This window comes from Mustela putorius, unplaced genomic scaffold (assembly GCF_011764305.1).
Source record: "Mustela putorius furo isolate JIRA1106 unplaced genomic scaffold, ASM1176430v1.1 tig00004007_pilon_pilon_pilon, whole genome shotgun sequence".
NCBI lineage: Eukaryota > Metazoa > Chordata > Mammalia > Carnivora > Mustelidae > Mustela > Mustela putorius.
In genome coordinates, this window is record NW_025422145.1 from 12,640,905 (window position 1) to 12,665,259 (window position 24,355).

The window sequence follows — 24,355 nt, forward strand, 5'->3', positions numbered from 1 at the left end:
GCGGGAAGCCCCTGCTTATTAGTTCAGGGCGGGGTTCCAGGAGGCTATAAGGGCCTCTCTGTGGGCAGGTTCAGTGACCCAGAGAGCTGGGGGCTTGCTTTCCTTTCATCCCTCCGCTTCCCCCATAGACGTTTCGCCTACAAAGAAACGCATAGAGGAGTGTGCGCTTCAGGAAGAAGCATCCAGTGAGCATGGAATACCCAGTGTAAGGAGTAGGACTTACCAGTCCCCTGAAGGCCCATGTGCTCCTCCTTGATGCATGCCTTTCTCTCTCTCCTAAAGGTAACTGCTGACCTGAATTTTTGGGGTTTTATTCCTTTGCTTTATACTTCTGGGTAAATGGAGATGTGTGTACCCAATTTTGTACATACACGCACACAGCATGTTAAAATCATACTGTGTCTGCTGGGCCTTTCTCGGGTCAACATTCTGTTTTCTTAGCTTTAGCCGTGCTAACAGTGTAGCTCAGTGGTTCTTGCTCTTCGTTCCCTTGTGCTCATACACCTTCGTTGCTTTACGTCGGACTGCTCTTGGGCTCTTACACAGAGCTGCTGGATCCTTCCGTGTGGTCCTGCTTTACTGAGCAACACACAGTTAGCTCCCAGAAAGAGTCATGTCGCTGTTGGCCCACATCAGGGGTGTATGAGCCCCCCTTTGCCCCACAGGCCCCTCCAGTCCTTGGTATCTTCAGACTGACTGACAGTCTTTGCCGGTCTGGAGAGTGTTGAATGCTGTCTTGTGACCATGTGTTTGATTACAAGATGCACATCAGGAAGTTCATGGACTGACCGTCCCACTCAGTGGTGCGGGATTGTCTGTGAGATGCATTCGTGTCATTGTCCCGTAACCCTCATGGTGGGAAGATGCCACCGCTCTTGGTCCCCCTGGGTACAGATGTGTGACTTACGTGTGGCGACCGCAGGCATCCTGCCTCGCGGACACACGTGGTTCTCTGGGCTGTGACCTGAGTGAGGTTGCTGGGTTTACGATGTGTTGTTACCGCAGAGTTGTGACGGTTTTCCTGTGTGGGTCCTTCGGTACGTTTCCCCAGCTCTGCGAGAGGGAGTTGCTGCTGTGCCAGGTCCTCACCGACACTCAGGGTTTTCAGACTTTTTTTTTTTTGGTTTATTTTTTTTAAGATTTTATTTATTGATTTGACAGACAGAGATCACAAATAGGCAGAGACGTAGGCAGAGAGAGAGGAGAAAGCAGGCTCCCCGCCAAGCAAAGAGTCCAATGTGGGGCTCGATCCCAGGACCCTGGGATCATGACCTGAGCTGAAGGCAGAGGCTTTAACCCACTGAGCCACCCAGGCGCCCTGTTTTCAGACATTTTAAACATTTGGAATTTGATGGTTACAAAGTGATGTTTCAGTCGTGATTTTAATTCATTTTGATGAATTGGTAATGAAATTGAGCATCTTCTTTCCATGGTTTATTGATTCCATTGGTTTGTTTATTCCATTTCTGTGAAATGCTATTCATGTCTTTTGCCCCAGTATTTTCTTCTGGATTAGTTGACTTTTCTTATTATGTATTTTTGTATAATTCTTTATGGGCACTAATCTTCTGTCACTTTATCCTTTGTCATTCAGTAACGATTGGCTGGAAATGTGTTCTCCCTCTCACCACACCAGGGAGGTGCGGCTCACTGCTCCACTTTCATCCTGGCCTCTGTTTTTGTTTTTGTTTTGGTTTTAGATTATTTGAGAGGGAGAGGGAGAACATGCACTGGAGATCAAGGGGTAAAGTGTGGGAGAGGCAGAGCCAGAAGGAGAAGCAGACTCTCCGTTGAGCAGGGAGCCCAACATGGGGCTCAGTCACAGGACCCTGGGATCGTGACCTGAGCCGAAAGCAGATGCTTAACTGACTGAGCCACCCAGGTGCCCCCCTCCTTTTTTAAAAAGATTTTATTTATTTATTTGATGGAGAGAGACACAGCAAGAGAGGGAACACAAGCAGGGGGAGTGGGAGAGGGAGAAGTAGGCCTCCTATGAGCAGGGAGCCTGATGCGGGGCTGGATCACAGGACCCTGGGATCATGACCTGAGCCGAAGGTAGACGCTTAATGACTGAACCCCCCCCCCCCAGGTGCCCCATGTTTTGTGTTTTTGATGAACGGAAGTTCTTAATCTTAATTTTGTCAGCTATACCAGTCTTTTTTCCTTTGTAGTTCACCCAAGGTTCTGTAAGCTAAGGCCTGTGGGTTGGGTTAGGCCCACTGCCTGTTTTTGTAAATAAAGTTTTATTGGGGCCCAGGCATGCTTATACTTTCACATGTTTGTGGCCACTTTCCTGCTGTAATGGCAGAGTTGAGCAAGAGAGACCACAGGACCCAGAAGGCCTAAAATATTTACTCTCTGCCCTTTCCAGGAAATGTTTGCCAACCTCTGTTTACCCCAAGGTCATAAAGATCATCTAGTTCCATAAAAGCTGTTTCCTGATCCGTTTTTATCAAACAGGAGTAGGAGCCTTTATTTGAAGCTTTACTTATTCTCTCTTTGCTGGTAAATTTTCTCATGGGCTTCATTTTCAAGATAGAAGATTAGAAAGGACTTGCAGACTAACAATCACAGGCTAATTCTGGCTATAAACAAATTGTGTTTGGCCCAAATATTTAAAAAAAAAAAGTAGTTGCAAATATTTGAGGTCAGATTTCACATAAATATTTGAATTCCTTATTAATTTTGAAAACCAAGAAGTTCTGGGGGTTTGGGCTTGCATTCCACAGTGGCAGCAGTCCTGGGGACATAGTGATGGCGGCTGCCTCCTGCAGGCGGGCCTGCCCGCTGCTGTTGGCTGCGGCAGCGCTGTCCAGCCTCCACCGTTGATGGGCTTACTTTGTGCATGGTATCTTGTGTTCTGTCCATTCCTTTTTAGTGTATCTATGTTTTTATATATTTTTTTTTATTTAAGATTTTATTTATTTGAGAAAGTGTATGCGGGAGGGCTGAGGAAGGAGAGAAGCCGAGGGAAGGTAGAGAGAATAGCCCAAGCAGGTTCTGTGCTGAGCGCGAACCCCGTGCAGGGCTTGATCCCATGACCCTGAGCCCATGACCCGAGCCGGTATCAAGAGTCGGATCTTTTTTTTTTTTTTTTTAAAGATTTTTTTTATTTTTTATTTATTTGACAGAGAGAGATCACAAGTAGGCAGAGAGGCAGGCAGAGAGAGAGGAGGAAGCAGGCTCCCTGCCGAGCAGAGAGCCCGATGTGGGACTCGATCCCAGGACCTGAGATCATGACCTGAGCCGAAGGCAGCGGCTTAACCCACTGAGCCACCCAGGCGCCCTCAAGAGTCGGATCTTACCTGACTGAGCCGCCCAGGCGCCCCTGTGTTTTTGTTTTTATATTTAAAGTGATTGTTCTATACACAATGTGTCATTAGGTCTTGCTTCATCAATTCTGACGATCTTTGCCTAATAATTGGAGCATTTAGTCCATTAATATAAAATGCATTTTTGAGGGGCGCCTGGGTGGCTCAGTGGGTTAAAGCCTCTGCCTTCGGCTCAGATCATGATCTCAGGGTCCTGGGATTGATCCCCACATCGGGTGCTCTGCTCAGCAGGGAGCCTGCTTCCTCCCTCTCTCTGCCTGCCTCTCAGCCTACTTGTGATCTCTGTCTGTCAAATAAATAAATAAATGTTTTTAAAAAATGCACTTTTTGGTATAGTTGAATTTATCTCTATCGTTTGATTGTCTCCTCTCATTTTTTCTCCTTCTTCCTTTCTTTCCTTGCTTTGGATCAGTAAATATTTTTTAGAATTCCATTTTAATTCATCTAATGCTCTTTTAGCTATGCCGCCTTGTGTCATTTTTTTTAGTGATTTCTCTGGTGAATGCAGTGTTCATCCTTCCCATAGTCTGTTTAGAATTAGTATTTTGGTATTTTTGTATGAAAATGTATTTTGTAGAAAATGTGGTATTTTGTAGAAAATGTAAAAACCTTGGGGCTGTATTAGAGTGCTTTTCCTCTCTCTATTCTGTCCTTTACGTGACAGTTGTGTTATGTGTCACCCCATAAGACAATGTTTTAACTTTACTTAAGTTATTGTGTGTATTATGTTTTAATGGGGCTCCATCCCAGGACACTGAAATCATGATCTGAGCCAAAGACAGAGGCTTAACCGACTAAGCCACCCAGGTGCTCTGTTGTATATGTATTAAAGAAATTAAGAGAAAGATACTTACATATTTACCTGGGTTGCTGTTTCTGATGCTCTGCCTTCTTTCTTAAAGATCCAGGTTTCCATCTGGTAACATTTCCATTCAGCCTACAGAATTACAGCATTTCTTTTCCTGCTGGTCTGCTGTTTAAGACTTTAAAGATGTACCATTGTCTTCTGGAAAGTTAGCTGTCATTCACATTTTTTTTTTAAGATTTTATTTATTTATTTGACAGAGTTCACAAGTAGGCAAAGGCAGGCAGAGAGAGATGGGGGGAAAGCAGGCTCCCCGCTGACCAGAGAGCCCGTTGTGGGGCTAGATCCCAGGACCCTGGCACCAGGACTTGAGCTGAAGGCAGAGGCTTTAACTCACTGAGCCACCCAGGCGCCCCTGTCATTCACATTATTTTCCCATGTAATGTGTCACTTTTCTCTGGTTGCGTCCAAGATTTTTTTTTTTTAATTGGTTTCCAGCAATTGGCTATGATGTGCCTGGGTGCTTTTCTTTAAAATTATCCTGCTCGTGGTTTACTGAGCTTTTGAGTCTGTAAATTGATGTCTTTGACAAACTTTGGGGGAAATTTTCAGTCATTTCTTCAAGTATTTTTTTTTTTTTTCTGCCCTGTTCTCTTTCTCCTCTCCTTTTGGAATTCCAGTTCATGTATATCTTTTTTCTTTTTTTCTGTCTATACCTGAGACCCTGTTCATTTATTTTTAGTCTTTTTTTCTCTGTTTCACACTGAATAATTCCTGTCAGTCTATTTTCAAGTTCACAGACTTTTCTCTGGTATCTCCACTTGGTAGTTAAGCCTCCTAATTATTTTTTAAATTTTAGATACTGTATTTTTTATGCCTAGAATTTTCACTTGGTTCTTCTCTTATAGTTTATGTCTCTGAAATTTCCCACCTTTAATTTTGAGCATATTTTGCTGTAGGTCATATAGGATTGTAATGACTGTTTTAAAACCCTCTGATTCCAACATCTGAATCTTCTTGGCACCAGTCGCCATTGATTGACCCTTCTCTTGCATAGGGGTCATGTTTTCCTGCTTCTCTGTGTGTGGAGTAACTTGTTACTGCATCCTGGACATGGTGGATGTTACCTTGTGGAGTCTTTAGATTCTGTTATATTCCTCTAAAGAGTAGTTCTTGTTTTCAGGTGGGTCATTAAACTGGTTGGAGCCCAGCCACAAACAGAACCGTTCTATTCTTTTATCCTTAATGGGCTGTTTCCAGTCTGCTCTACACATGCATGGTTCCAGGGGTCAGCCAGAGACTTAAAAGAGTTTATTCCCCAAACTGGGGGCTCCCTTTCTCTTACTCTCTCCTTTCTGCACACACACACGCCTTCCACCTTTTATGGTTACTCTACTCTCTCCTCTGGTTCTTTCAGCCAGAAAGTGTCTGCTCTCATCCAGAATGTGCCTGCTTTTGCTGATTTCTCCAGAGCCTTTTAGGCAGTCCTTTTGTTGTGGTTCCGAAGTCCATGGTTGGTATCCACAGGAGGTTTGGGGGGAGGCTGTAACTCGGCCTGCTGACCCAGCAGTGGCACTCTGTAGTAAATCGTTACATTATTCTTACTTGTTTCCCCCGTAAAAAGGGAGACTGTCCATTGGGATATGTAATTCCAGGAGAACAGTCTACATGTTTCTCATGGTTTAAAATACTGTGTCCATATCTAAAGTACTTAAGATGTCATTATAAGGGGTGCCTGGGGGGCTCAGTCGGTTAAGCGTCTGCCCTTGGCTCTGGTCATGATCTCAGGGTCCTGGGACTGAGCCCCACATTGGGCTCCTTGCTCAGTGGAAAGCCTTCTTCCCCCTCCCCCTCTACCCCTCCCAGTTTGTGCACATGCATTCTTTCTTTGTCAAGTAGATAAATAATCCTTAACAAAGTAGATGTTGATATAAAAAGCAAAACCCTAGTAAGAACGGGTGCTTGGGTGGCACAGTGTGTTAAGCGTCTGCCTTTGGCTCAGATCATGACCTCAGGATCCTGTGATCGAGTTCCACACTGAGCCCTGCTTAGTGGGGAGCCTGCTTTGCCTCTGCTTCTCCCTCTGCCTCTCTGTATGTCTCTCATGAATAAATAAATACAATCTTTAAAAACAAACAACCATATTAAGAACAATGGTAGATGTAGAGGGGAAATGAGTGATTAAAACAAAAAAGTACCCCGTGTGTTTGGACTTCTTTGCCTTACTTGGCTGCCCTGTAGGCAGTTACATTTTTAATTCTTGCTTCCTCACGAGACATCGCCCTGCAGGACCACTAAACTGACCAAATGTCCTGTGTCTGCGTATGGTGATGTTTGTGGTGATAAAATTTGCATTTTTTTTTTTTAAAGATTTTATTTATTTATTTGTCAGAGAGAGAGAGCGAGAGTGAGCACAGGCAGACAGAGTGGCAGGCAGAGTCAGAGGAGAAGCAGGCTCCCCGCGGAGCAAGGAGCCCGATATGGGACTCGATCCCAGGACGCTGGGATCACGACCTGAGCCGAAGGCAGCTGCTTAACCAACTGAGCCACCCAGGCGTCCCAAAATTTGCATATTTTTTTAAAAGATTTTATTTATTTATTTGACAGAGATCACAAGTAGGCTGAGAGGCAGGCAGAAGAGAGAGGGGGAAACAGGCTCCCCGCTGAGCAGAGAGCCCGATGCAGGGCTCAATCCCAGGACTCTAGGATCATGACCTGAGCTGAAGGCAGAGGCTTTAACCCACTGAGCCACCCAGGCGCCCCAGAAGTTGCATATTTGTAACGAGAGCTGCTTTTGCACTAGAGGCTGGGTAGTTGGGAGAAGTTTGGGGACTCTTGCCTTCCTTGAGTTTGGTACTAAGAAACAGACTTGTTCCTGCCCTGGGGTGGTGACTCGTTCTCTGTGAGCAAAGTCAGTAGTAGAGGGGTGGCTGGGGGACTGAGTTGGTTATGTGTCCGAATGTTGTATGGATCTGAGGGTTGTGAGGTCAAGCCGGGCTCCGCACTGGTGTGGAGCCTACTTAAAAAAAAACAACAACAACAACCTAGAAACGCCACAAGCTGGCTTAGAGCTGCAGTTCGTTCGAAACAAGTGGCCAGTGGCATCAGAAGTAAGCGCTGTGAATTCCCAACGGGAGGGGCGCTTACAGGGTGTGGGGACGGGAGGACCTCACACTGGACTCTGAAGCAGTTGGGGCGGAGAGAGGGACATGCTTGCAGCCGGGGGAGACGGTGTGAGCACTGGCAGGGGTGTGTGCGGTGTCAGATCCTAACTATCGTTCCCACTTTGTGTGACCCCGAAGCACCGCACAGTTGAACACGCAGTGCTTGCCGCCTGGCATCGAGGCTTGTGGTGTTTCCTTCAGGGTGTAGAGCAGCTTGAAGACAGCTGCGGTGTAGGTAGTGTTCCTGTCTCCCTCGGGCGGAGTCCCCTTTTTGGTTTACTTGTCCAGGCAGCACGGAAAGTTGCTCTCAGCAGTGCTGTTGATCTAGTCTTGGAATTATAAGGGGAAGTCTGAAAGCCCTGGCTGGAAATACGGATTGGTTGTTGGTTCCTTTTTCCTAATGAGGAGGACTTCTGTTTCTCCCATCATGAATAGCAGATTATTCCAAAAAGATCATACTCAGTGGGAGAAACAACAGGAGTAGGGAAAGTGAGACATAGGAAAACGGTGTTGAATCTTGGCGTGAGGAAGGCCTTTACCAGTAGGACTGATTTTGGAAGGCCGCAACCTCACCCAGGACAGCTGCGTCAAAGTCACGGAGTCCACGGCCATGCTTGGCCTGCTCCCCATCCGGAAGGTGGAACAGAAGCTATGCCGGTGCTAGAAGCTGTGCGAGGTACCACCAATGACTCTGCCACAACCCACCATCATTTACGCCCAGCATCTGGGCCATTAACCCCTGTAGCTACTCGACTGTGAGTGTGGAGGCGTCACCGACGCGCTGTTCTCCACAAATGATGTCGGGGCCATGGGGGGCCCCCTGGGAGGAGCACACGGGGGCTGTCTGGAGGACCCAGCTGCCCCAGACATGCTGACATGGAGCCTGGACCTTGCCCATGTCCTCTCCAGATGCCAGAATGGCGAGCAGGACAAGGATGCGGGGAGGGGGCTGGTGGCAGGGAGACTAAGGCAGCCCCTGGGCCCACGGCCAGGCTGCTCTTCTGTATGGGGACAGGGTGTGTGCTGGTGCCTGCCGTCGTCGTCATTGTCATACTAGGTACAGCTTACTGGAAAACCACAACAAAGAATGACTACATGAAACTATGAGGTGCTCTTTCAAGTCAGTCAGAAAAATATTATAGTAGAAAAATGATCATAGACTATCAACAGTTCATCATGAAAAAAAGAAAAAATGTTTAAAAATAAGGATAGGTGCTCAGTCTTGCTCGTATCAAGAGAAACGTAAATGAAAACTACAGTAAAAAGGTGGGCAAAGGTCCAGAGCTTCCCTAATGCCATCTTGGCGGGTGTGTGAGGTGACCCCGCCCATGCTGCTGCCGGGATGTGAGCCAGCGGTCCCTGGAGGGTGACTTGGCAACATCGGCCACGGTGTAAACTGGACATAACCTGGGACCCGGTGATCCCACTTGTAGATCTGTACCCTGATGTGTGTCCGTGCAGGAATGAGATGACACATGTACGAGAACGTTCCTTAGAGTTCTATTTTCTGCTTTGAAACTTTCTGTTCTGGAGTATTTTGAACCTTAACTGAGCTGCTCCAGAGGGAGTATGCAGGGTCCCCTTCCCTTACTTTCTCCTGATGTTAGTTAGCATCTTATGTCACCGTGGTACGAGGATTAGAAACTGCAGTAGCCGTGGTGCTCGCCTGCGGGCCCGTCTTGCGCACATTGAGCCCGGTTCCCCACCGATGTTCTTCTCTGTCCAGGACCCTACACTGCAGGGCCTTTCGGGCTGTGATGGTTCCTCGGTCTGGGGGTGTCCTTCATTACTGTGACAGCCAGGAAGAGTACTGCCCCTGATTTCATAGATAGCCCTAGAACAGGGTTTGTTTGGTGGTGGTTTTATGATTAGGTTGAGAGGCATTTTTGGCAAGAAGACCGGGGTGGGGAGGCCCTGCCCTCCCACGCTACCACGATTACAGGGCATTGACCCGTCTTCTTCCTGGTGACGGTGACTGTGGTCATTTGGTCAGGAGGTATCTGCCACTTCTCGGCAAACGACTGGTTTTCTCTTTGAAATCGATGGTGTCTTGTGGGGGATCCTATGAGACTGTGCAAATGTTCTCGTGGATGTTTAAACTATCAGCCGTTTGTACCCGTCACAGCTGCTGCTGTGCTTGCCCTGTGGTGACAGTATCCTCCATTTCTAGTTGATTCTGCTGTGAGGAAGAGGTCTTTTCTCCCCCGTTGGTTTACAAGTCCTTCAAGCACGGACTAACAGATAATTAGTTTATTCGCTGGCTGTAAGCTTACTGCGCGGACCGTTACCCTCTTGTTGCCCAGACGGTCCTAGATTTTTCCTTCGGGGTTGCCTTCCTGTTGGGAGCCTGTGCACTCTTGAAGCACCCCATCCTTGGGTCCCTTCCTCCCTTTCTGGCACCACCTTTGTGTTCGTCAGCAGCCCCGGAGAACAGCATTTACACACCAGGGTCTGGGTGCCGGGAAGGGTGACCGTCCAGCACAGCTCGAGGACTGAGGTGTTTCCGGAGACAGGGACTTGCGAGTGGCTCGTTCTGGGACAGTTGTCCTCCCTGTGCAGGTGTGCTCATTGCTGCTGCTGTTTCCTGGCCTCCGGGCCAGACATGCACACACATGTGTGAATACGTGTGCGCGCGCATGCACACACACACACACACACACCCATGTTTGAGACTCTCGCATCCATTTCCAGTGTGGTGCCGCCAGGCCTCCCCTCCCCTCCTCCGGCGACTGCTTCCTCCTGACTCGGGACCCATAGGGTACTTAATTGCCTGAGCTGAGTAGCTGCCGGAAACGGTTTTCAAGGCGGTGACGATGCTGCGTCAGCGACCGTGTGTGGTACTCTCGGAGGCTCCCTGGACAGCCACAGCACCATTTTGGGGGGGGTTGGGTTTCTTTTAGATTTTATTTATTCCCGAGAGACAGAGGCAGAGGGAGAAGTAAACTCCCCAAGGAGCAGGGAGCCTGATGTGGAACTCGATCCCAGGACCCTGAGATCATGACCCCAGCCGAAGGCAGGTACTTAACCAACTGAGCACCCAGGCAACCCCCCCCCCCCAGCACCATTTTCTGAAGCCACTTAGGTTAGTTCTTGTCCTTTAGGTGCTTATGTTCATAAAATGGCTCTGGGCATCTGCTACAGTTTTTTTCTGAGTGTTCCCCACACCCCATAGGCGCTTCTGGTTTCTCTTCGGTCGTGCGAGAACCATGGTTCTGAGAGTTGGACACACAAAAGGGCATACACAGAAAGGTCACATTCCCCTCAGCTCTGCTGTCTTGTCCCCACCCCCTCACTCTTTTTGTCTCGTCCCCATGTTATGGGGTTGAGTTGCTGCCTCCCGAAAAGATGCTGAAATCCTGACCTCCGTGACCTGTCCGTGTGAGGTTATTTGGAAATTGGGTCTTTGCTGCTGACCAAGTTAAGATGAGGCTGTTAGGGCCGGCCTGGTCTAGCATGACTGTGTCTTTATGAAGCGGTGGGATTTGGACGCAGAGTGACACGCAAGAGGGACGACACCGTGTCCAAGCCGAGGGACGCCGGAGGCTATGGAACCGAGGAGAGGGGCCCATAGCAGGTTCTTCTCACGGTCTCAGAAGGAGCCAACCCCGCCAACACTCTGATTTCAGACTTCTGGCCTCTAGAACTTGAGATGGACGGTTGCTGTGGTTTCAGCTGCACAGTCCGTGGTGCTTGGCCACAGCAAGCCCAGGAAATGGCACACACTTCTTCTAGGTAATCCGTTTCTTACGGTTTGAATTGTGTGCCCCCAAAAGATATGTCGGGGTGCTACTGCTGGATACTGTGTTAGTGTCCTTGTCTGCAAACGGGGTCTTTGCAGGTGTACATAAAGAGGAGGGTGTACTGAATTGGAAGCCCCAAATCCAGCATCACTGGTGTGTCTGACGCAGAGATCGGGACACAGGGGAGACACACCCGGGGAGTGACACAGGTGGAGATCAGAGCCAGGCTGCTGTGAGTCAGGGACACAGGGACTGCTGGCAGCACCGTGAGCCGGCAGAGGTATGGACCGACCTCTCAGAGTCTCTGCGAGGAACCTACCCTGCCGACACCTTGGTCTTGGACTTCTGGCCACCAGAACCACGAGGGGCTGTTTGGGCTGTTGTTAGCCCTCTGGCGGGGGTGCTTCGTTCCAGCAGCCCGGGAAAACGATCTCACAGGTTTCTGGTTCCTCCTGCCTGTGTCTCTTGTGCATGGGGGCGTGAAACATGCACATCTTTTGCACGACTCCTGCCATCTGTAAAGCAGGGTGATGTGCTGTAGGGACTCTTTGGCGCTATGGGACATTATTTCTAACAGCACAAGCCTGGAAGCAGCTTAAACCTCCAGCAGTTGGGTCCTAAACACGGAGCCACTGCCGTGGGATGTTACTTGTTTGTTAAAAAGAGTAAGGAGCTCTGTGTGCTGAAATGGAATTATCTGTGGGATGTGTTTTTTGTTTTTATTTAAAAATTTTTAAAGATTTTTAACATTTGAGAGAGAGAGCATGAGAGGGGAAGGTCAGCGGGAAGCCCGATGCAGGACTCGATTTGGGACTAGCAGGATCATGACCTGGGCGGAAGGCAGAGGCTTAACTGACTGAGCCACCCAGGCGCCCTTATTTAAGTTGTTATTTTAATTTTTAAGCTGTGTGGATAAAGTGAACATTGCAGGTGGGCCCAGATAATTAAATATTTAGACTGGAAATTGAATATTTGTACTTTTTAAAAATTTTTTTAAAGATTTTGTTCACTTGTTTGAGAGAGAGCTTGCGTGAGTAGGGTGAGGGAGAGAAGGAGAAGCAGACTCTGTGCTGAGTGTGGAGCCCGATGTGGGATTCGATCCCAGGACCCCAGGATCATGACCTAAGCGGAGGCAGAGGCTTAACCTCCTGAGCCATCCTGGTGTCCTTATTTAGATACTTTTTAAGGTGTAGTGCATAGAGGTAAAGGCAAAGGTCATGTTATTTGTAAATCAGGAATAAGCTTAAAGGAAAGGCCAGTTTTTATACCCTGCTAGGAACGTGCAAGTTGATAATGTTGTTTTGAAACCTCCAGGTCCTTCCTGGTCGTTGTGAATCATTCCTTTCTGACTGGACGTGTGTCGTATGCAGCAGGCGGGGCAGCTCCTGCAGATCTAGACTTTCATACGGGGCGTCCTGCGGTGTCTGACCTGCCTCCTGGAAAGCCTTGGGCATTAAGCACCGACTAAACCAAGCCTGCTTTGGCTTGCTTGATGGTCCTGGAGTCCGTGAGCAATGCTGTCCTGAAGGGCTGCTGCTGGGGCGGGCTCTGTCTTGCCGGGTGGGCTGGAGGTGTCTGCAGAGGGCGGCTGTCCTGCACGCCAGGCTGCAGACAGCTGGGGCGGGGGCTTTGCCTTCCTCCCTCGCTGTTCCTTAGTCCACTTGCTGGGAAGAAGTCAGAGAACTATCGTGAAACACCATGAGCCCCCTTCCTGAGTATGAGGTAGGGGAGATCATTTGCTGGTTTTTAGCTTTTAAATACACTAATTTTTTTTTTTTTTTTTTTTTTTAATGACAGTTGTGGATGGCTCAGTCGTCAGCCTCCAGCTAAAGTCGTGATCCCAGGGTCCTGGGATCGAGCCCTACATCGGGCTCCCAGCTCAGCACGGAGACTGCTTCTCCCTCTCCATCTGCCTCTCCCTCACCTCATGCCCTCTCTTGCTCTCTGTCAAATAAATAAAATCTGTAAAAAAATAATAATAATAAATAATAAAATGTTCTTTTTTTAAAAACCTGACAGTTTTGGACAAAAAGGAAAACTCTTCATTGAGGTCTCTTTAGAACATGGTGAGGACTATTTCGGAACATTAATATAAAAATTTGGATCCCTCTTAGGGCTATATTTTTTTCCTCCTCTTTTTCATGATTGTCACAGAGTAAGGAAGGCTGCTGTGTGCGACTTGGGCTCTGGGACGCCGTGAGCACCGAGGCACACTGGACCTTGGGTGGGTTTGTGCAAGATCTCTCTGGGGCCCCTGTGGGCAGTGGGGACGAAGGCTTCTGCCCATGTCCTGCCCCTCTGCCTGAGTTGGGATTTCTTCTTGGAATTTGATATGTGTAAGGGTATGTCGCCAAAGTGTATGCTGACGTGCCCGCTGCGTGTCCAGCCCTGCCACCCCGAGTGCACCCAGTCCCATCCGAGATGCCCACTGCTGCTCAGCGTCCGGTCACTTCGATTGCCCCTGGGGGACAGTGGAGCTTTTGAGCACCGGCCTGCCTTAGAGATCCCCACGGGAGCGTTTGCAGGACCCAGCAGACGTGCTTCCGATGTCTTACTCAGTGTTCTTCCTGCATGTTTGTCTTTCCAGGAAAACCTTTTCTGTGTCCTTGGCGGACCCCGGCCTTGTCCAGGAGCCCCAGGCGAAGCCTGGCGTCGAGCTTCCAGGCTGGGCGGTTCTTCAGCTCACAGGCCGCGGAGGGCCAGACGGAGGAGCCCCTGCACTCCATTATCAGTAGCACCGAGACCGTGCAGGGTACTGTGAAACCGGGCAGGGGAAGCGCTTGAGGCAGAGACAGTGATGGATAGAGCCACGCACTTGCTTTAGTCAAAGGTTTAGTCGGAGGGAGGGTTCCCCCAAACAAAGCATCCTCCGTTTCCGGCTTGGCCAGGAGCTGCTCACAGTCGTCCTGGTGTGTCTTGCCCCCTCTGGTGGTCACCCGTGAGCTTGCGGCCGGCCCCCTTTCTCAGAGTGGGGATTCACGGCACATCTGCTAGTGATCATGGAAGCAGGGTGTAAATCCGGCATTGGCCGTGCCGACGCAGACCTGCCCTCTCGAGCTGGCCTGTCAGCTCAGGAGTCTAGAAAAGCGGGCTCCAGAGCCCATTGAGAGCTGGTCCCCACATGTGTCCATTTCTGACTTTCACATGAGAGGACAACACAGTCTCTGATGTTTGGGTTAAGAAGTGAGGTCTTGTTTGTTTGCTTTCTGAATAATTAATTTGGAAACAGCTTTATTTTTTTCTAAGATTTTATTTATTTGACAGAGTGAGAGAGCACAACCAGGCAAAGCAGCAGTGGGAGAGGGAGAAGCACGATCCCCACTGAGCAGGGAGCCTAATATGGGGCCCAATCCCAGGATCCTGGGATCATGACCTGAGCCAAAGGGAGTCGCTTAACCAGCTGAGCTAGCTTGGGACCCCAGAAACCACAGTTTTGAAGAATAGAATCTAGGGTCTGATTGTTAGAGCCAATCTGATTCTCATGTCCTTGGGAAGTGCCACCCTCAACAGACCCTTGAGCTGTCCTAAAGCGACAGGTCTCATTGGTGGGAAGCAGGGGAGGTTCCCTTTGCCCCTTCCTGTGGCGAGAGGGGGTGCCCCTGGCTTGTCCTCTCTGATGCCTCCTGCTTGAGAACCCCAGTGACTTCATTTCTTTTTCACTTTTTTTTTTTTTAAAGATTTATTTTAAAGTAATCTCTACACCCAACGTGGGGTTGAACTCACAACCCCCAAGGTCAAGAGTCGCACGCTGCACTGACTCAGCCAGCTGGGGACCCCTTTTGTTCACTCTTTTGAAAAATGTTTAAAATTTGTTACCTGAAACATTCTTTTGAATGTTATATCGCATATTCTTCCATGAAAATAGAAACTGCATTTTACTGCGTCTGTCTGTGATTCATTACCAGGTTCCGTTTCCAAACACGAGTTCCAGGCTGAGACAAAGAAGCTTCTGGACATTGTTGCCCGTTCCTTGTACTCAGAGAAAGAGGTGCTGTGTCCGTTCCTCAGTTCCACTGCTAGTGGCGTTTCTTTTTGGGGGAAAAAAAAAAAAACAAAAACGATTTTTATGTTGCTTTAGAGACGTGCCAGGCAGTATAACAGCTGTAAGAACGCATCAGATTTGGACAGACCTGGATCTTAGCTACCCGCACGAGTGTTTTCATTAAATCCATTTGGGTTTCATGGACAGAGAGGCCCCGAGGATTGTGCTAGATTGACTCTGGAAGTTATTTTTGCTGATGGTTTAGAATCTCTCCTCTCCCGCCCCAACCCCTCGATACTGGCATGGGGGCCCTGGGGTTCACTTCTGTGGGGGTGGCAGTATGCTCGGTGGCCCTGCGTTACTGTGTCACCTGGTGGGTGGCCACCAGATGGACGGTGGGACTACGGGAGCAAAGCCCCCGGCCCCATGTGGAGAGAGCAGGGACTGGGAGGAGCGACAGACTGTGGGAGAAGCGAGAACAAATAGTCTGTCGTGTCCATGCTCGTATTGCTAGAGTGCAGAGGGGAATTTTGAGGAAGGGTAAAGCACCAAACTCCGAAGTTAAGAGAGACTTTTTGGGAAATACTTCCCGGTCTCGTGCTGCTGCATACCCTGTTCAGGCATCCCCGTGAGCTCCAGCTTCTGTGCTCTTGGGGTCCCATCACCACGCTTCCTCTTGCACCTGCAGGAGGAAGGTGTGTTTGAGGGAAGGTGCTTCTCAGATACAGACGGGTGGTTGCGCCATGTGGCCCTTTCCTCCCCTGAGCACGGTAGGCCTTTGTTGAAGGAAGCCAGAGAGTTCTTTTCAAGGAGTAGAAGAAACAGGTATTGGGGGATATTTTGACATCCGTGTCCGGAGTTGGGCAAGCAGTGGGGGCACGGGGCTCTTCAGGATGGAGCCGACATCGCAGGTTGGCACCTGCTTGATTTTCAGGACAGAGCAGCAAGGTTCGGGTTCACTCCTTAAAAGCAGCTGCATCAGGGAGAAGCCCTGGGCCTTCAGTCATTTTGGGACCTGCCCTGGAGAAACCGTCTCTGAGAAAAGTGGGAAGTCTTTATGGTTAAAACACGCAATATACTTTGGCATTTCTCCCCCAACTTGGAATAAACACTGCGGCTGCTGACCAGGACGGCCTGCGGCACTTGCACCTTTTTTCTCCTCCCGCAGGTGTTCATACGCGAGCTGGTCTCCAACGCCAGTGACGCCCTGGAGAAGCTGCGCCACAGGCTGCTGTCAGAAGGCCGGACGCTGCCGGAAATGGAGATCCACTTGCAGACAGACGCCGAGAAAGGCACCATCACCATCCAGGTGGGCCTCTGGGTGTCCCGCCGCGGGCACCGGCCCTCTGTGCTCCTGGGCCAGGGGAGCTGGACGGGCCTTTTTGTTCTTTCTCCAGGCTCCAAGTGACGTGCCATCTGCACGTCAAGAGTTGTCGACTCTTGTATTAGTTTGCTGTAAAAATAATGCTTGTTCAATCTAGAAAATTTGAAAACACAGACACACAGAAAAGCAGGTTTAGAATTGCCCCATCATTTGAGGCTGACGGGTTTTTGATGTCTGCGTTTATTTACACAGCTAAACATTGTTAAGTTCTGTGTTATTTTTAGTGCTCCCTTTTTACATTTTTTTTTTTTTAAGATTGTTTATTTATTAGAGAGAGAAAGCGTGAGAGGGGAGAAGGTCAGAGGGAGAAGCAGACCGCCAGTGTAGCTAGGAGCCCAGTGCGGGACTCGATCCCAGGACTCCGGGATCATGACCTGAGCCAAAGGCAGTGGCTTAACCAACAGAGCCACCTGGGCGCCCCCTTTTTACATTTTTAACTGTAGTTTTCCTCCCGTAATGCATGTTTCCCCGCGTCATTGAATATCCTGCAGTACTGTCTCGTCTCGTCACAGCCTGCCGTTCGGATCGGTGGTCTTGCTTTAAATGAAGCAGTACTCGAGGCTTCTGTAGCCTCTTGAAAATAGCAAGGTCAGAAAGAAAACAGAAGCAAGGGACTCCTCAAGCCGTGGTTGAGGGACCCCGTGTTGCCGAAACAGCTTCTTCAGGGTCTGGGGTGATGGCCGAACTGGGGGGACGCCTGCAAGGCGGAAGGGTGAGCGTCGGGGGCTCTGAGCGGATGCTTCCGACCCGGGCTTCATGGAGCTGGGTTTGGCTGCTTGGGACGGTGCTGGCGGGGGTCTATTGTGCCGTCTTGTGGCTCGTGCCATCTGGGCTGCATGCGGGTGCCGTTTCTACGGCTGTTGTAGGAAGCTTTACTGACGTAAGATTTACACACAGAAAAATTCAGCGGGCTCAGGTGCACACATTGCTAGTGCGCCGCCATCCTGATTCCTTCCCCCAGACCTCCACTCCCTCCCAGCCCGTCAACCGTGCATGTGCTCTCTGCCCCTTCGGGTTTGTATTTTCTAGAATTCCATAGAAACACAGTTTGGTCTGACTTGCCCTCTGCAGAATGCTGTGAGCTTCACCCCGGTGCAGTGCGTGTCCCGTTTTCTCCCGGAGAAGTGTTCTGCCTCACGTGTGGCACGCGCTCAGGGTTCACTCGCCATGACGCGCCTTCGGCTTGTTTCCAGTTTGGGGTGTTAGGAGTAAAGCTGCTCTGGACACGTGTTTTCATTTCTCTCAGGTGCATGCCTAAGAGTGGGGATGCTGGCTCCAGGAGAGTGTGTAACTGTGAGTCGCCAGCCACCTGCAGCTGGTGTCCCCACGTGCTTGCCTGGCAGTAGTGGCTGGAGGCCACTGCTGTGGTCCTTGCCAGTGCCAGCTACTGTCGGCCACAGAGATTGGGGCCGTTCCAGCGGCTGGGTGAGGTTTTTTGTTTTGTTTTTTTAACGATTTTATTTATTTTATTTGACAGAGATCACAAGCAGGCAGAGAGGCAGGCAGAGAGAGGAGGAAGCGGGCTCCCCGCTGAGCAGAGAACCCGATGCGGGGCTCGATCCCAGGACCCTGGGATCATGACCCGAGCTGAAGGCAGAGGCTTAACCCACTGAGCCACACAGGCATCACTGTTTGTTTTTTTTTTTTTGTTTTTGTTTTTTTTTTAATTAATTAAGAGCACTAGAGAGGGAGAACCGAGCAAGCATGACGGGGCAGAGGGAGAAGGAGTAGCAAGGAGCCCAATATGAGGCTTAATCCCGGGACCCAGGGGTCATGACCTGAGCGTGAGGCAGACCCATAACCGACTGAGCCGCCCGGGCGCCCATGGTGGATTTGTTGTTGTTTTTAATTTTTTTTTATTTATTCAACAGAGAGAGGGAGAGAGATCACAAGTAGGCAGAGAGGCAGGCAGAGAGAGAGGGAAACAGGCTCCCTGCTTAGGGACCCTGAGATCATGACCTGAGCCGAAGGCAGAGGCTTTAACCCACTGAGGCGCCCCCACGGTGGGATTTTAATGGACGTTTCCCTCATGATTCATGGTCAGTCGTGAGCGTCTTGTCACCTGTTTACCGTTTCTGTATCTTCCTTGTGAAATGTCCAGATTTCTGATTCATCTTTTTTAAAGATTGTATTTATTTATTTATTTGAAAGAGAGAGAGCATGAGAGGGGAGAAGGTCAGAGGGAGAAGCAGACTCCCTGCCGAGCAGGGCGCCTGATGCGGACTCGATCCGGGGACTCCAGGATCATGACCTGAGCCGGAGGCAGCCACTTAACCAGCTGAGCCACCCAGGCGCCTTTCTGATTCATTTTTAATCAAGTCGTTTTTTTTTTAATTGGGTTACAAGACTTCTTTATACATTCTGGATCTAATATCCATATCAGATACATACTTTGCAAGTATTTTTTTCCCAGTCTGTGGTTTGCCTTTTAATTTTCATGGTGGTTTTTGAAAAGCAAAAGATTTTAATTGTCGTGAAGCCTGGTTGATCACTTTTTCCTTCTGTCGCATGCTTTTAGGAACTTAAGAAATCTTTGCCTCTTCCACGGTCCGATTTCCTCCCGTGTTTTCATGTAGAAGCTGTGCAGTCTTTGCCCGTCCTCTGTGCGTCTGAGCTGTTGGGGGCCTGGTGTGAGGGGGGCCGAGGGTGGGCGCAGTTTCAGCGCCATCTGCCTTCCTTTCCCGTCGAGTTCTCTCAGAGCCTTTGTCACAAATCAAGGGACACAATCTGTGCAGCTGTTTCTGGACTCTCTTCTGTCTCTTGGCTCTCTGGGTCTCTCTGCTAGCAGGGTTCGTTCTGGTGCGGCCCGGCCCCCAGGACTAGAACTGGTCCCCATGATGGCGTGTGCTTTGACTTCCCTGAGTCCTGCCTAGCACGTGTAACTGATGCCACTTGCCCCCTGGGGCTGTCCACTCACGTCCGTCCCAGCTCCCAGGTGCTGGCCTTGGAGCTTAGCGTGCCTCTCTCCTCAGGACACTGGCATCGGGATGACACAGGAAGAGCTGGTAGCCAACCTGGGAACAATTGCCAGGTCAGGATCAAAGGTAAACCCCATCCTCCCCCACCCCCCATGGTCCCCTCCTCGGGTGCTGCATTTTCTGCCCCCTCAGGGCTCGGGGCTCTGTCCCCGAGGCCTCCCTGACCAGAGAGGGCAGGACCCAGCAGACTTCAGGTGCCAGCTCCGTGTTGGCGCTGTGGGGGCGCTTTATCCCTCACAGGGACCCCTGGCTTCTTTTCTTTGTAGACAAAGAGGTAGAATTCAGCACTTTTTCCGTAGCTAGAAATCAGCCAACCTCAGGCTCCAAGCCTGTCCGTCGGTCTGGAGTGCACCCTTCTGGCTCTGTGTTTCTCCATCACTCAGGACTTGCTTGAGGTGGAGGGGCCCGGCAGAGGTGGTCATCCTTCCTCTCCATCCTCAGCCCTGTTCACAAGAATAGGTCACGCCGGTGGGTGGTCAGCTCTGTGGGGAGGACGTGCCCCGGGGGTTGTGGCTGCCATGTGACCCTTGAGGGGTGGGTGGTCACAGGACCTCTGCCAGCAGCAAGTTGGAGGCTGGTGGCCCTGAGCTGCCTGTATGTCTCTCCTTGGTTTTGTGGGCCTATGTGCGGCCTAAAATGGTACCACAAAATGACAGAAGCACTTGAAATGGTCTAATCCTGGGTCCGAAGTGACTTGCAGAAACTCTGCCTTTAAGAAAGTACGTTGCCATGACTGTTCTTCCCCACCATTGTGATTCTGTTTCTGTCAAGGAAAGTCTGTGCTGTCGCATACATTAGCCACCAGCTACACCTGCCTGTTTGAATTTACGTTAAATGTAATTTAAAACTTGGCTCCTCGGGCACACCAGCCCCAGTGTGAGTGCTCGGTACCCAGATGTGGTCCGCAGCCACCCTTTTGGGCCACTTAGAACACTTTTGTCATCGCAGACGGCGTCGTAGCAACAAGTATGTGTGTTTTACTGCATTTTTAATCTTAGAAACTTTGATAAATATGAGTCACAGAAATTAAGCACCTTCTGATACCGTATCGAGCGTGAATGTAGTATATTCCGTTTACCCTTGAAGCTTGGAATCTGGGAGACCCCAGAAGACGCATTCAGGAGAACTGCGGGGGGGTCTCTCTTTCCATGCCCTGCCTGCTCAGACTGCCACCCCAACGACCGGGGAGTGTGGCTGGCAGGCCTGCTGCCAATAGGCAGGCTTACGTGCTCCGAGTCAGATACAGACCCAGTCCCCCTGCTGCCCAGCTGGGGCTCTCCAGGCTGGTCACCTCACCGCCTGCCTTAGTTCCTGGGCTAGACCACATGGTGAAAAACCACTCAGTGTGGTTGTCTTGAGGATGAAGGGTGGTCCCCACCAGCACTAGGGGGACGGACACGGAGTCACATCTCTTCTGCCGGGGGGAGGGGCTGCCCTCCGTCTGACCAGCCTTTGCTACCACAGGCCTTTCTGGATGCGCTGCAGAGCCAGGTGGAGGCCAGCAGCAAGATCATTGGCCAGTTCGGAGTGGGGTTCTACTCTGCTTTCATGGTGGCGGACAGAGTGGAGGTCTACTCCCGCTCAGTGGACCCGGGCAGCCCCGGTTACCAGTGGCTCTCAGATGGGTGAGTAAATGAGAGCAGGCTCACGTCACACATAGGGAGCTCCCTGGGGCCGCCACGGCTGGGCGCACCTGATGCGCACTGCACGAATCAGCTGGGGTATCAGCACTTCACTTGGAAAGTGAGAGTCTCCTGATGGTGTGCCATTGCGCCTTCCTGGGCTTCCTGTGTGAAGCCGGAACTGCACTCTTTGGGCAGCCGGTTACTCTCTCCCCTGCAGATGGCCCATGCCTTCTGTCCCTCATCCTTGTGCTCTGGAGTGTGGCCTGTGCCAGGTGGGGCTCCTTTGAGAGTTGCTGGCCTTAGGACCAGGTGGGTACCAGGCATCCTCTGCTCCAGGGCGGCCTCGCTGGACTCCGTTCTGTGGGAGTTCCTGGGTTTGGCTCATGGGCCTGCCCGCGCCTCCCCTGCCAGCTCAGGCCCGAGGAGTGGCCTTTTATAGAGGTTCGCTTGTTCCGCCTGCTTGGGGGCCGAGGCTCTCAGGGTTGCTGGGTGGATGTTCGGGAAGAATCTTGAAGCTCTGAGGAGAATTGGACCTTGGCCAAATGGAGGCTTGCACTTCAATAGGCTCAAACCTTCATTCCGAGTCCTTTCCCGGTAGAGTCTACTGTCTGCGGTGGGGCTCCGGTGGCGCACACAAGAGGGGCTCTTTCGGACCCAGCCCGTCTCCCTCAGGCAGAACTGCCATTTCTGTTTAATTCTGAGAAGGCGGCGCTCAGAGGAGATGGGCCAGGGTTTGACAAGGCACTTCTGGGGGTGCGTCCCCCTCTCTTCTCTGAAAATGGTTTCTCTGCCTGAGGTTCAGAAACACGGGGTTGAGGGGGCTTAGTTTGAGTTAGGGGCGGTCCCTGGGCATCTGCTCTTTCTTTTCGGCATTGGGACCACCTTGGGTGACCCTAGAGCCCACGAGGTGACACATGATGGGGAAGCCACACCCTGCGGCCACGCTCCCTGGTAGAGACGCAGCAGCCGGGGGCTCAGCTGGGCTCAGAAGCAGTGGCGCTTAGGTTTGTCTCTGCGGGTGGGCTTGGGCCCTGCTTGCGACAGTCCCAGGAAGAGTGACTGGACGTGCGGTGGAGGACCCGTCAGCCTCACTGTGTGCAGCTGGCTTTCTCTTTCCCACATCTTAGGTCTGGGGTGTTTGAAATCGCTGAAGCCTCGGGAGTGAGAACCGGGACCAAGATCATCCTGCACCTCAGGCCGGACAGCAAGGAGTTTGCCAGCGAGGCCCGCGTCCGAGGCGAGCTGGAGCCTGGGCGGTTGGGGGGGGTGCAGTGGTTAGGGCGCCGCTCGGGCTGGTTGCCTGTGCTGGCTGGCTCCATGCGGCCGTGGGAGGCCGGGCCTGCTGGCGCTGTGGGTTGGGTTCTGTCTTACACTCTTGGTGGTTGCATGCGGTGCTTTCCCCGTCGACCCCCTGCCCCAGGCCCTGGGTTGTAAGATGCTTCCCGGGGTTTGGCCTGTGCCCGCTTCGCAGAGAACAAGAGCGGGGCTTCCTCGCGGTGGGCTTCTCAGCTGGGGCTGAACGGGTGCTTATCCAAGGTGCCGAGGGTTTCCAGGATTCACCATTAACCTCCCATATGTCAGCCACCAAGAAAGCGTGGGGGTTCGTGGTGGCTCGTGGTGGCTGGGGCCTCAGATCCCTGGTTCTTGTAAGAGTTCTGGTCACCCTACTGTGGCCTGGCTTCGCACCCGTGAAACCACTGGCCCGAAGCCGTCTGGCGTGTTGCGTCACTTCCAGAGCGCTTGTGTATCCGGAAGCTTCCTGTATTCATTGTTGGCGTGTGTTTTTTGTCTTTTCAAGATGTGGTGACAAAGTACAGTAACTTCGTCAGCTTCCCCTTGTACCTCAACGGCAGGCGCATGAACACCCTGCAGGTGAGACCCTCGGCTGCCTGGCGGGCTCAGGTGGCTGTGGGGAGTGGTTGGTACATTGCAGGGTCAGGGCTGAGTGGCGCTGGCAGAGGCCCAGCGCGGGGGTCCCTTGTGGAAGGCCAGGTCCCGACCCTTCTGTGTCCTGTCCACATGCACCACGTGCAGTTTGGCCGTCCTTCATGTGTTCACAAAGCCATTGTCTCTTCTAGAATGTTCTCACCCCAGAAAGGAATCTGCCTGCATTAGTAGTCGCTCCCTATCTCTCCTCCCCTTGCCCCCGACATGTCACATCAGTGGAATCAGACACCGAGACTTTTGTGTCTGGCTTCTCACCGTAACGGTTCTGAGGTTCATCCACACTGGAGCCCATGTCAGTTCTCCGTTCCTTTTACGGCAGAGTCGCAGTCCGTGGCTAGACATGTTTCTTTGTCCGTTCAGTTGTCATATTTGTGATGTACCCCAGGCACGTGGCACCTCTGGGCTGGCCTTTCCAGACCCCCTGTCCTGGGAGGGGGCCCTTGTTCTTGAGCCTCTTGTGCGTCTTTGTGGAACACCCCTTCCTCCCCATGCTGGAGTCGGGGGCGGGGGCTTGCCCCTAAGCCCACCGCCCTGCTCTGTCCCATGGGCTGGGCCTTGCGTCATCTGCGGGTACACTTGCCAGCACTTGGGCCAGCTTCCATGGCCCAGCTCTGTGGGGAGGGCACCGCTGAGCCTCTGCGTCCTCCTGTGTCCCCTTTTCCAGGCCGTCTGGATGATGGACCCCAAGGACGTGGGTGAGTGGCAGCACGAGGAGTTCTACCGCTACGTGGCTCAGGCCCATGACAAGCCCCGCTATACGCTGCACTACAGGACGGACGCGCCTCTCAACATCCGGAGTGTCTTCTATGTGCCCGACACGGTGAGGCCCAGCGGCGGGGGCACGGCTGCCGGTCCAGGGCTGCTGCTCTATGGGGTGCGGGCGGGCCTCCCCCAGGGCGCGGGGAGCACTGGCCCTGAGTGGGGACAGAGCAGTATGGACATCCCAAGAATTAACTTGGTAGCATCCGAATAAAAGCAAAATTCCTGTCTCCGGTTAGGGGAGCAGGGTTTTTAGGTGAGGGGGGTCCCACGTGCCGTCTTGGGGTAGAGCAGAGATGTGCAGGCACGTGGGCCTGGCTGTCATAGAGCCACGGGGAGTCCCTCAGGGCAACATGTGGGTGCGCCCCCGAGCCACGGGGCCACATGGGGCTCTGTGGTGCTCTGATGCATTGGTGGGCACTCCGTACTTGTGCCTGGCCTCTAAGATCCCCAGCTCAGCTGCATGGCGAAGGCTCTGATGAGTCCTGCAACAGGAAAGCCTGCTCCGGGGTTGGAAGAGGTTCCTGGCCTTTTCTGATTGCCGCCCTTGTAACGCCCCGTGGCTCCCCCTTTTGGAAAGTGAGACCCTCGCTGCTGAGTTGTGCACGCTGGTGCCAGCGTGTCCGGGGGCTCGTTAGG

General features: G+C 51.5%; 1 protein-coding gene across 1 annotated transcript in view; it reads left to right on the top strand.

The window, feature by feature from the left end:
* The window catches only part of TRAP1 (TNF receptor associated protein 1), a 50,580-nt gene that overhangs the window by 13,777 nt on the left and 12,448 nt on the right, over positions 1-24,355 (top strand). Inside the window, exons 2-9 of the mRNA XM_045072291.1 lie at positions 13,629-13,793; positions 14,947-15,029; positions 16,192-16,332; positions 19,380-19,451; positions 20,850-21,010; positions 22,138-22,247; positions 22,809-22,882; positions 23,622-23,777. Of these exons, the coding sequence (XP_044928226.1) occupies positions 13,629-13,793; positions 14,947-15,029; positions 16,192-16,332; positions 19,380-19,451; positions 20,850-21,010; positions 22,138-22,247; positions 22,809-22,882; positions 23,622-23,777 (962 nt within the window). The remainder of the gene's footprint in view (positions 1-13,628; positions 13,794-14,946; positions 15,030-16,191; positions 16,333-19,379; positions 19,452-20,849; positions 21,011-22,137; positions 22,248-22,808; positions 22,883-23,621; positions 23,778-24,355) is intronic.